The following is a 12,659-nucleotide window of genomic DNA, read 5'->3' on the forward strand; positions in this document are numbered from 1 at the left end:
CACCAGGCCTCTCTCACAGCGATTTAACGTTCTCAGCCGTCCGATCAGCTGGCTGAACGGTCCAGATCCTCCCAACTCGCCCACAAAGTCGCCGAGCTGGTTCGCTTCTCTAATCCCTCTAGATGGGCCAGTCCTACGTTGCTGGGCTGCTACTCCACTGAACGAGCTGGCTGAATTGTGGTTAATCGGGCCGTTTATAAGCTTCGTATGGGCCTTTCATCCCCTCTTTTATCTTCTCCTGGCAGGTAAATAGTGGTCAAAAAATGGGAAAAGGGCAAAGAACAGCCGAAACGACACCATCTCGTTCCCTTCCCCCCCCCCCCTGCGTGCGATTCTAGGCGGCCAAGAAACCAGAGAGGCGACGGATCCGTGCTAGATACGGACTTCGATCAATCTGCCGTGGATTTCGAAGGCGACGGACCTCCTGCCCTCTTTCTCTGTCGCCGGCGGCGCAGGAGCGGTGCGGGTGTCGACATATCCCTGGAAGCTCCTTTCAGCTGTGGCGGATGCCTCCCCATATTTTGTGCTTCCATCGTATACCCTAGCCTTAATCTTTGCTCATCAGTGCCCAGACTTCACCGTGGTTACCGCTGGTGAGTAGCTTTGAAGCACCCTCCCCCCCCCCCCCACCTCCTTTCATCCCCCTTTTGTGAGATGTTGATATTGCTAATATTGTTAGGTCTCCGTTGCAGAGAGACATAGGTGTTTCTGCACCATATTTGCATCCAAGGCCGCAGTTCTCCGTTGAGATCTCTTCTTTGTTCATGACTGCATTTTCCTCACGAGATTTTTGTTAAGATCCGATGGTGGGGCAAAAACCACACATGAAGTAATTTTTTAATTTATATGGGGCAGCAGAAGCTACAGATTTTTACAGGGGGAAGGGGTACAAGCGAACAAAACAGAGTCCTACACAGTACACTGAACCAGCCCAAGCTCTTCACATCGCTCGCACAGAAACAAGCCAAGCATCTATGGCCTGACGCCAAAAGCGTCGCGGTAGGCAGTGCAGCCACGACTCGCGGTGGTCGAGGACAAGTGCGACGGTCTGGCGAGGAGACAGCTCGATCGCGTCAAATACCATTGTGTTCCTGATCCAGAGCAATAGCAACACGAGTGTGTGTCTGACGAGGCGCGCGTGGGAGGCGCACACGTTCTGGAGATCGGCAACCGATGCAAGGTCAGCACACCAAGGGTCACAAACATGGGTGTGAGCCCGGGACACCTGAAGAAAAGGTGCAGCAAGTCTTCGTCGTCGCTGCAAAACTGGCAGCAGGGGGAGGGTAGGAACCCATGACAGTGGAGCAGAGCATGCGTCGTTTTGCTGTGTCTCGCGATGCAGAAGAAGACGCGAAGTTTCGCCAGTTCTTGTCCACGAGTGGGAGGGCGTGACACGGTACATGGTGGCTGTCGAGAAGGCCTCACCTCCAGGGAGAACGTGGGTGTCGCGCACAGAGGTGAGCGAGGCGTGGTGCAGGAAACGTTCAAGGGCGCCGAGCTGCCTCACGCATGCCATCGGCAATTGTAAGAGATGGTTAACGAGTTATTTCTTGTAGTTTAACATGTGAATATTCTTTCCCCTCAAATGAAAAAAAAATCAGCAATTGATCAACCTGCTATCAGCCCCTGCATATGTACTATTACTATCTCTGATTGTTCTGACTTTCGACTTTCAAGGAAGATGATAAAAACGTCTAGGGACACAATCTGGTTTCCTTCTTCACTTTTGTTCATTTTCTATAGCTTATTAACATATATATCATATAACCATGTGTGTTTCTTAGTTGCAAACAAATGTGTTTTCCTTGTTCCGACAATTATGATGATAACATGTAGACTACAACAAAATGATCCAGAGTTTTTCTTGAATCCATTATGCCACTCGATGCAAAAGCAAAAAACTAAAACTTTGAAAGAAGAGGGGCATATATGCACTCGGAACTGAATTTACAAGGGTTGTGTTTGGTAGCTGTAAAGATTGTAGATAAAGGTGATAATTAGCTGCTCGATAACAAGTTATATAATGCAACTTCTGTTTATTTTTAGCTTTTCAAGTTGGCACGCTGCATATGTGCATCTCCAAGATCAAGGCACCAAGGCGTTTTGGAGCTTCTCATGTTGATGACGAGAGGAGGATGTGAGTTCTCTCCCCCGCCCCCCCCCCCCCCCCATCTATTTGCTCTTAGGTAGTTAATAATGATATATATAAATATTTTTCCTTTCCTTTTGTGATAAATGCTGCCCTTCCTGCAGCTCTTCCACCTGAGTCCTCTTCAAGACCCGACGCAAACCTGTAAGTGCCCTGGTAAATCACTGTTTTTTTTTGGGCGAGATCTATCATTATTCATTTATTCATGAGAGTTCAACAAGGAAAAAAAGCAAAGTAGGATTTATTTCACAAATACAGCATATGATCCTGCTCAACTCTCTGTGAAAGTTTATGCACACACACATGATTAGTTATCATACATCAGGATACTCCCCGACCCAGGCTTCCCATTTGGTTTTAGGACGGCAAGGCTAGGATACATATTTGTCACTCTGTTCTATTTCTTGAGGTTTTAGATATTTTTTATGTACCATTATTATTAATAGACTTGCATATACCTAAATGTTTTTCAGAAGTGTTCTGTTGTTTTCAGTAGCTTCTTGCTTTCCCATTTGATGCGAACTATGGTCCGAAGGAAAGAACTTGGATGGCCATCCAGATGAAGAGATTCTTCAGTTATCACTATACAAATTTCATCACTTGGCATGGGAAAACAGGCTACTCCCTCCGATCCATAGTAAGTATCGTAGATTTAGTTCAAATTTGAGCACCCTCCGATCCATAGTATGTGGCCTAGCTTTAGTTCAAATTTGAACTAAAGCCACGTCACTTATTATGGACCGGAGGAAGTATATAATATGACTTTGCTATAGATTTATGCTTGATTAATTAATATTTTGTTTACTGTTGAAACCGGCGTTAGTTCAACTAAGCACAGATACAATTGAAGGGAATTTATGCTAAAATTATAACAAAAAACCCATATTTGAAATCCATTGATATTGATGGAGCAAGATCATGTTTTTCATCCTCATAAATTTAATGGATGTAGACCTCATGCCTCCACCCACCATTGCCTATATGACCTCTTTGGGTTACATGTACCGAGTGTGGACCGTTAGGAGCACGGGCTTCATGTAGCCTGGTTTTTGAACAATTCAAAAACGGCATTTTAAAGTTTGAAAAAATTCCGAGAAAAAATTCTAGATGTTAGGAAATGATGTAATCTACCAACATGAAAAATATATCAACTCAAAATACCCAGTATTTTGGGCTGCATAAAAATGACAATTTTTTTAAAGCATTACTGCAGGGAAAGCCCATACGGCGTAGATTTTCTATTAAATATGGAAAAACAGATAAAACATACAAAAAGAGTTACAAAATGATAAAATCTGACATCTAAAGTAGTGAACTGCACAAAATTTCAAACCTCCAAAATCTGCGAGATTTTGTCATTTTTATTAAGCCCAAAATATACCGTATTTCGGGTCGAGATTTTGTAAGTTGATAGAGTATATTATTATCTATGTCTATAATTTATTACAGACTTTTTGTAACTTGAAATTTATGTTTTCAAATTTTGAAAAACAATGGGCTCCATGTAGCCTGAGCTCTAATACGAATTTCCTTGTACCTTCCTATACTGTTTTGTGTGCCACGTCTTACTTTTTCTGTGATCTAACTACTCCACCGTACGTGTCTCAAGCAATATCTGTGCGTATATCTCTCAAATCCCGTTTTGTGTTTTTTGTTTGCATATGTTTGATCTAAATTTCGGTTATTTTCAGTTCATCTGATTCAGTCCCACAACTATACATAATACATCCAGAGGTTATCATATTAGCGTGCAGCCGTGTACCTGCCTCTTGACTGCCTAACATCCTGGCCCTCATTGCATCCCTTCAACCCGTCACAAGGGCAGGTGAGCCCCTCTGTTGTTGGCCTTTCCTACTATTCTTCGCTTAGATGATGCACATTTCTATCCGCATTTGACTGTCATGTTGTACTCTTGAGTCTGGATTGATAAAAAAGTTTACTGATTTTACATCTAACGAAGCTAGGTTATGGCTTGATGATTATTAAATTTAAGTGTTGAAATTTAAGCAGCTAGCTTTCGTCCCTGCTGTTTTTGTTATTAATTTTGGATTTTTTTACTTACCTTTTTTTTCACTGTCCAATAATATATCCACCTGCCTCTGATAAATAGTATATTTGTAATCAACTGTAACAAGTAGTAGCAGATGACTTTGTCAGTTGTCACTAGCTTTATAATCAAGTACCAGGTATCTTATTGGGACTAATAAGTTGGTGAAAAGTGTTAACAGTCAGTTACAGAAAATACATCCAGCTGCATTTTCTTATGTTTCCGTTTCAGTTCTACTTATTAGAGTCTTACCACAAGCGTTGGACTATATTGGCAAGGCTATCTATTTATCTAAACTTGTTCTTCCATGCATATTATCTATTTTGCCTCAAATTTAGACAATTCACGTAGTGTATATGGTTGTTATTCTTTTCCTTTTGTGTGCCAGAATCATTCGTGTCTATAGACTTTTGATATTGCTGTAGAAGAACTGACAGCAACTGTAATACTTGGTGAAGGTAAGCCGGCCATTTACGTTTTCTGTGGATGCTGTAATGATATTCATGTCTGCCTTTCCTCGAACCTGTAGTGTGTGTGTATTCGATAATGAATAGAGAAAAGCATGCATTTCCCCCTTTGTAATGCTATTTCTTTGCAGATTTGCAAGGATCATATAATTTCACGTAATTTGACATCTGCTACTATGGCACTGCCCCTTTTTTTCGATCTGTACACGGTGTTAATAGTCATGCTTTGAGAAGAGCTTGGAACCGTGTCGTGCAAAGTAAAAAAACAAATCCTTGGATAAACATGGTAGACAAATGTTACTTTGATGGTAGTTGTCATTCTTCATTTGGAATCCATTATCCTATTGACCTACATTGTACAAACATATCTTTTCGAAGTTCATTGAATGTTTTTTTTTTTGTCTAAGTGATCTCAAATATTTATATATATACTTTCCACATGATTGACGGGCGCAGCAACGCGCGCCTCCATGATCTAGTAATAAATATAACATGACTATTATACTACTACATGATACTATCACACACAATATCATACGAATGATACACACCATGACCAGCCTAAGTAAAAAACCGAATGGGAAGTTTATTGTGGGATTTCCCAAAAATAAAATTTCTCACCGGTAGCCTGCCTCCACGTCACTGACACGCGGGCCCAGAAATCCGATGTCACCGACAGCCTTGTCTCATTCCGTCCCCTCCCCGCAGGGGCCTTCCTATCTTCGTGTCCCACCGCGAATTTCTCCTCCTCTTATATTTCCAAAAAAAAAAGCAGTTTCTTCCATCTTCGTCTTCCTCCTGCCGCCGACGGGATCCAGGGAGGCAGGGGTTCTGCCGGCCGGCGCGAACTCAATAAAGAAATCCGCCCTCACGTCGCTCGCTCCCTCGGGGCCTGAGCTGCTTACCGCTCCTCCATTAGAAAAACTAGGGAAAAAGCTCCATTGCCGAAAAGCCGCAGGCGTTAGGTGGTGCGTGGTGGTGGTGGTGCGCGCTAGTCAAAGACGAGGGGAGGCGGGTCGGGGAACAATCCACATCCATCCACCCACCAACCTGCTCCCTCATCCTCTTCTTCCCTCCCCCCTCACATATCCCTAGTCCCCTCCCCCATTCTCGCCGCGCCGCAGCACGCCAACCAGAGGGGGAGTTCTTGCTTGATCCCCGGTCGATTCCCGTGGTCGATACTTTTCGGGAGAGATGTGCCCGCTGAGGGTGATTCTCATCTTCCTCTCCGCCACCATCGCCGGCTTCTTCCTCCTCCGGAACCTCAACGCCGAACCGGACCTGTTCCAGGACGACGACGCCACGGCCGCCGCGGGGGACGACGGCGAGGAGTCGCCCAGGGACGCAGCGCCCCTCCATTACAAGGTATTGCTCTCACCTTGCAGTTACCTTTTTGTGCTTTTCTAATCTCAGCCCACATTACCACAATCCTTAGAGCATCTCCAACAGACGCGCTATATAGGCCGCGCGGCATAAAAACGTCCGATATAGCGCGCGCGGGACAGAATCAGGCGCTCCAGCAGGCGCGGTAAACGGCGCGGCGCTGTAAATTTTTTAGGGCGCGCGGCTTTTTGCACAATCCGGAGCGGCATATCCGGCGCGTTGGCTACAGCGCGCGGCATCGCTCGTCCAAGCGCGAAAAGCCAACGGCTGGAAATTTCCTCCCCGCGCCCGCGCCCTCATTTCCCCACCTACCGCCGGCGCGAAATCCAGCCGCCGCCGGCCGACTCCGCCGCCGCCCCGCTCTCGCGCGCCGCCGCGTCGTAGATCCGCGTCGCCCGCACCTCCTCCTGGCGGCGGCGGACGCTCCGCCGCGGCCGTGTCGCTCGCGCGGCCGTCGGCCGACGAGTTGCAGCCGGCGGTCCTTCTCCGCCGCCCCTTCGCGCCGCCGTCGCGTTCTCCTCCACGCGAGCGTCGACATGTCGTCCTCGTCGTCCTCGAGCAGCTTGCTTGCAACTTGGCGCGCCCATGGTGCTCGCCCATTTGCTCGCAAGGTATGAACCTCCGCCGGCCGGCCTCTACTCGTCAAGTAGCTACAATAGTTTATAGTGAATTAATATGATACATATGTTTGTAGAGTTCCTCATATGATTCATCGGATGACGAGTTCGACCAAGAAGAAGAGGAGAACATATCGATACTATTAGCATACCGCGCCGTTAAGAGGCCAAAATTTGGTGGATCGGTGTTTGGTAGACGAAGTTGTGGAGAGAAAGGATTGAAGGGCATGAGAAATTGATGCGGTCGTATTTCAATGAGAATCCGATATTCCCCGAAAGCTATTTTCGGCGGCGTTTCCGGATGAGTCTCAACTTGTTCAAGCACATTGCAGCGGAGGTCACCAAATATGATCGCTTCTTTGAGCAAAGGAGGAATGCCGCCGGAGAACTTGGCCATAGCACATATCAAAAGGTGACCGCCGCCTTGCGTATGTTGGCATATGGTATACCGGCAGATCTTATTGATGATCATTTGGCCATGGGAGAGAGCACTTCTATCTTGTGTGTGAAGCGCTTTGTCGTTGCAATTGTCAATGTCTTTGGCTCCACATACTTGAGAGCCCCCAATGCTCAAGACACGGCAAGGCTTTTGGAGATCAACGCCAACCGGGGATTTCCCGGTATGCTTGGTTCCATTGATTGTATGCATTGGAGTTGGAAGAATTGTCCAGCGGCATGGCATGGACAATTCAAAGGCTACAAGAAGGATGCCACCATAGTACTTGAAGCGGTGGCCGACCAAGAGACTTGGATATGGCATGCTTTCTTTGGAATGCCCGGATCTTGCAATGACATCAATGTTCTTCAACGGTCACCACTAATGACAAGACTTGCAATGCGGGAAGGTCCATTGGTGGAGTTTGAAGCAAATGGCCGCAAGTACAACTATGGCTACTTCCTCGCCGACGGCATATACCCAAGGTGGCAAACATTTGTGAAGCCAATTATTCAACCAAGAGGTAAAAAGCAAACTCAATTCCACAATGCACAAGCGGCGGCTAGGAAAGATGTAGAGAGAGCATTTGGGATTTTGCAAGCCCAATTTGCCATAGTTAGAGGACCGGCTAGATTTTGGGATCAAGAATGCCTTTGGTATATCATGACCGCGTGTGTAATCATGCACAACATGATTATAGAGGATGATCGCGGAAAAGATGTGGATCATACCCACTACGACTTGATGGGGGTTCCCGTGCAAGTGACGAGGTCCGCACATAGGATTGCCCAATTCATTGCCTCATACCATGCCATTCGGTGCAACGACACACATGATGATCTTCAAAAAGATCTCATGGAAGAATGGTGGAATTGGAATGGACAACAATAGTTCCATATTTGTTGTATTTGTTTGAAAATTATGTGTTGTATTGTCTCAAAACCATGTTGTATTGTTGTATGTGTTGTATTTGGTGTGAAGTATTGTTGTGAACAATGTATTGTATTTGGATGGTACAATATATTTATGAATTTTTATATATTGTTTGATCTTCTTGGATGCATATTTGTGTGTGTTTGCTGTTTGCGCCGCGTCCGCGCGCTGCAAAATGGCGCGTCCGGCGGAGGTGCTATTTTACCGCGCCAACGCGCGCTGCAAAATGGCGCGTCCGGCGGAGGAAAAAACGTCACAGCGCGCGATATCTGTTTACCGCGCGCGGATTCTTGGTTTTAGCGCGCCGCGATATAGCGCGTCTGCTGGAGATGCTCTTAGTATCATTTTTTTTGGCTGGTTCTTTTGTCGAAGATTATCTAGGCCTCTGTACATACAACTATAGTGAAACTAAGCCCTGTGCATTGTGCCTGCTAATGAGCTGCTAATTTTCATTTCCAAATTAGCCATGGTTAATTTCAAAAGCGCACCCTTGAGCGCGCGCAATCGTGCTAGGTGTGCACATATGCGAGGTAGGCGCTAAGCAAGCCAGAAGCAAAACTGGAAAATTCACGCCTACCGCTTTTCTGAACCCTGAAATTACCTGAGGACATACATCATGAGAAGGGATGGATACACTTTTGGTGTGTGTTTTTGATAGTCAAGAGCTTATATTACTTGAACAGCCAAAGTGCTGTCATGCAAGATACACTGCGCTAGGAACCCTGGAGTTTGGGACACCCAGAACTCCAGCAGGATAGTTGCAGAAGACTGTTTTGCAGTTACATGGGCAGCCATATTGGCTTGACGCCTAACAAACAGTCCATCAAAAGAGGTGAAAAAGCTACTGAGCTCTTGGACCTCGCCCTTGTCGTCAGCCTTGATTTCCACAGATTAACCAAGACTAGAGAATCAGTCTCGATCACCACCTTGGTTAGCATCATCCGAATCAAAAGCACCATGCCGTCACGACAAGTACATGCTTCAGCATTTACAGCATCTGAGATTAACCAATCCTGGAGTGTTCTGAAAGTTTTACCTTATGTCAAGGTTGCAGCCTTACTCACATGTTCTGTTTATGTCGCATCAGTCGGTCTAAAATATGTGTGTATTCATATTCCTTTCTGATGTAGAATCCATACTTATGCCAGATAATATGCACTGCATACACATATCTGGAACAGATATTCAGACAAGTTCTAAGATAAGGAGGAATGGGCCAAGTATCCAAACATTTCCTGTATGTATGATGGAAAAAATAGTTAAGCTAGAAAATTCATGGTTAACTGACGTGTACTGGTGCACAGTTGATATCTAGTTGTTAAGTGTCTTTGAATTTAGGGTTGAACGACAAGTCTCCATTATGTACAAGATTTTCAAGAGAAGTGATTCATATTGCTTCTGTGATGGGTATTGGTTCCTTTTGACTGAAGGATGCTTGCATGATAATATAGCTTTACTCTTCTTCACACACAGGACAACTTTGTTAACAGTGGTGATATGCGACTTCATAGATATACTACAGCCGACATATTTGTGCAAATTATGTCAGTCTCCAGTGTAGTGGTGGATACCTTTTTGCCAATCCACAAAACCTTCCTCATTTGGATTTTGAATTGTCCAGAGAATTCAGCATGTCAAGGTTGCAGCTGCATTCATACGTTCTGTTGCTCTCCCACAGCGCTATCTAACATAACTGTGTTTTACCGATTTCCGGATATAGCATTTAAACCTATAATAGATATTATTTACTGTATATGTTTATCTTGAGCTTTATGCAGACATTATGTGAATTCCTGCTCAATGGGTTAAGTATTCAAATAGTTGATGTTTGCATATTTACTTAGCTAGCTATGGTTACCATTGATGGAGAGTTGGTAAGTGTCAATATATTCAAGAAGAAGATTGAGCCACAGTTTCATGTTGTCTACAAATTTGCAAGAAATGTTCTTATGGCTATTTTGTATTGAGATTTGCCCCTAAGACTGAAGCACCATTTGCTTGCAAATGTAGGTCGCATCCGCTGCGAAGACAGGATTCTGGACGATGGTGGACATGGCAAGTGGGCGGTACCTTTGGAGGACCCTTGTCGCATCACCGGCGAAATCTGAATCAGAGAAGGCCCGGTGACGAAACAACATCATCTATTTCAAATTCGTGTAATTGGAGTGCCCAGAATGGGGTAAATTTGCATGATATATGTTGTAGTTACATCTTGCATGTAATGAGGCGGCAGTTGTAAACACGGGGGATATATGTTGAAGTAGATGTGCAAAATTGATCATGTGTGAACCTTGTGTCGTATACGGCAAGTGTAAGATGGGGCATTGCTTGGCAGTCCCTGGAGTATGGTGTGTGTGGGTTTCGAACTAAATTTGCATGTTTTAAATTTTCGTTTCCACCTTGGCCATGTTCAAAGCACCAGTTGCAATATGTATCAATTTGTGATGTGGGATCCAATAATTTGCTGAAATAAAAGCTGGATTTTGACCTTTGGTGACGCGAAGTTTCTGAAGAAATTGGTGCTCCAAGTAACTGTGCTTTTGAGTTGTCTTCCTGGATTTTGTGTTACCTGTGATGCTAGCTGTTGCAAACCTTGTGAGCAGAGAGCTGTTGCAAACCATTGATGGAGTAATACCTATAGATCACACAATGAATGTATCCTCTGGGTAACAACATTCCCTTGCTGTCTGTCAGTCTCCCAAATAGCATTTTGAAACATACATGCTGATGTCTTAACAAACATCTCCAGTTTTTTTAATTGCTTCCAGTAGCTGGACGGTGCTTTCTTTACTTCTTTCTCGAGTACTAACATTCGCACTGCTCTCTGAATAAATTCCCAGCACTGTCTCCGGCCTCCTTGATTCCTCCCTGCCGATCTCCTCGGAGCATCATCCAGGCACGCGAACTGGACAGTTGCGAGTCGAATGGAATGAGCTGTGTGCTTTTATCCCGTGAAAATCGGATCAACATATGATTTCACGGACATTACTCCATGGTGCACAGGCATGCTTGAAAATGCATCAAGGCCCAACTTCTCAGCAAGCAGCTGTTCGAGAGAAGAGAACTGCAATACCTCCCCTCACACATCCTTCATCTGCGACAGGCCTTCGTTTAGCAGGTTGCTCTGGCAGCCACCGCCTGTTTCAAGTGATGCTTCATAGATTTGGTTCTACCGGAATCAACCGCGCGTCTCTCGCATTTGTCGAGAACTTAAGACCATGCAGTTGGTTGGTATTCATGCATGTCGCAGATGATTCTCTTCCACTATTCAAGTCTATCCAAAGCAGGAGATGTCACAATTCTAAATTGCATCGTCAGACATGTAACATAGAGTGACAAAATTCAGACATTCAGAGGTGGCCGAGACAAGCGACATAATTTAAATACATGACATTTTCCTTACAGAACCAATAAAGTTGCATGACTTTCCAGGATATCCTTTGTTTTTTGCTATTCACATGTCTTATGTCTCATTTGTAAACCACGAAAAATGTCGTTTCTTTGCAAAATTTCATTTGCTCGTATAGAATGTTGAGATAAACATGCGAAAGTTTTTTCTAATTTTTTAAACATTTCTAAAACTGATATCTGGATAAAGGGAGCATATGCTCCCAGGATTGTGAATTTCCGATCATGTTGCCAGATAAAGTTCCGGACAAGGTAAACACCTACATGTCGTAAAATGGCATGTTTAATTCCGCCATAACATAATTTTATTCATATTTTCTTTATGATCAGCGGAGATTCGTCGCATCAGGCATCTATCATATGGTAGATGGCATAAGGCATCAAGGAAAGAAGCATCTATGTTGGAAACCTGGTACATCAACAGTTCATAGCTTTCAACAACTTGGCATAACTTTGATTTGTTTGCTGAATAGGTAAGTTACAGTAATTTAACTTCTGAAATGTCGTTTGCATGGCTGGCTAGGAAACTGAAGATAAAATGAGCTGATAGGGAAACCTTGCAATAAATGAAAAGGCTGTGTGCATTGTAACGATGCAGAGGCTGGGCGATGCCCCATTTCGAAAAAAAAGAGCTGATAGGGAAACCAACCTGGTGGATTGTAGTGAAAAGTCCATACTGGTAGAAAGCTTCCAAAGTCCAAACCAACCTGTAATCATCACTAGATATCTCCGGAGATCTTCACCCTGAGGCAACAGCGTTGGCATTAATCAGCGCTCTGCATATCTCTTTCTTGATAAAAAAACATGAGACGCCGTCATTGGTAGTGGCGTAGTGCTAAACATTTCTTTCGGGGAATAGCTAATGCTAAACTTGCTAGGGACTTTCTTTCTCACATAAAGGGAGTGACCAATCATGTCATCGTGCCGCAAGCTAGCGTAAACACCATTTTCAAACTTCGCACCATTTTCGAAAATATATAAATCTATACTGATTATTCGTCAGGAATGCAGCGACGGGAAACATCTCTGTGAAGTTAAGCTAATATAGAAACATTACTCTGCTTTGCCTTGTCAAGGGGAGCAAGAATAAGAACAAGCTTTGATAGAATGATAGGTACAATACAACAACACAACAACCAAGCCTTTCAGTCCCAAACAAGTTGGGGTAGGCTAGAGTTGAAACCCATAAGATCTCGAAGCCAAGTCATGGTTCCGGAAC

At 44.4% G+C, this 12,659-nt stretch overlaps 1 protein-coding gene across 3 annotated transcripts; it reads left to right on the forward strand.

Annotated features, from left to right (window-relative positions):
* Positions 1-297: 297 nt before the first annotated feature.
* Positions 298-10,519, forward strand: LOC124703276. 3 transcript variants are annotated; one of them, XR_007003008.1, is made up of 6 exons: positions 298-593; positions 680-1,524; positions 2,047-2,137; positions 2,254-2,293; positions 2,643-2,786; positions 3,841-5,061. XR_007003008.1 is itself a non-coding variant. In XM_047235503.1 (6 exons), the coding sequence occupies exons 5-6, from the start codon at positions 5,858-5,860 to the stop codon at positions 10,157-10,159; spliced, it is 288 nt and encodes a 95-aa protein (XP_047091459.1). In that variant the 5' UTR covers positions 311-593; positions 680-1,524; positions 2,047-2,137; positions 2,254-2,786; positions 3,841-5,857; the 3' UTR covers positions 10,160-10,519. The 3 variants fall into 3 exon arrangements, 1 of the variants encoding a protein (XP_047091459.1); XM_047235503.1 differs by adding an exon at positions 10,043-10,519 and having other exon boundaries at positions 311-593; positions 2,254-2,786; positions 3,841-6,028; XR_007003009.1 differs by having other exon boundaries at positions 693-1,524; positions 2,254-2,786.
* Positions 10,520-12,659: the final 2,140 nt, after the last annotated feature.

The sequence above is a fragment of the Lolium rigidum genome, chromosome 3 (assembly GCF_022539505.1).
Source record: "Lolium rigidum isolate FL_2022 chromosome 3, APGP_CSIRO_Lrig_0.1, whole genome shotgun sequence".
Classification (NCBI taxonomy): domain Eukaryota; kingdom Viridiplantae; phylum Streptophyta; class Magnoliopsida; order Poales; family Poaceae; genus Lolium; species Lolium rigidum.

Excerpts from the sequence above, each read along its gene's own strand:
- LOC124703276 (XM_047235503.1), top strand. The coding sequence starts at position 5,858 with ATGTGCCCGCTGAGGGTGATTCTCATCTTCCTCTCCGCCACCATCGCC. Across the intron at positions 6,029-10,042 it reads CAGCGCCCCTCCATTACAAG|GTCGCATCCGCTGCGAAGAC; the intron begins GTATTGCTCTCA and ends TTGCAAATGTAG.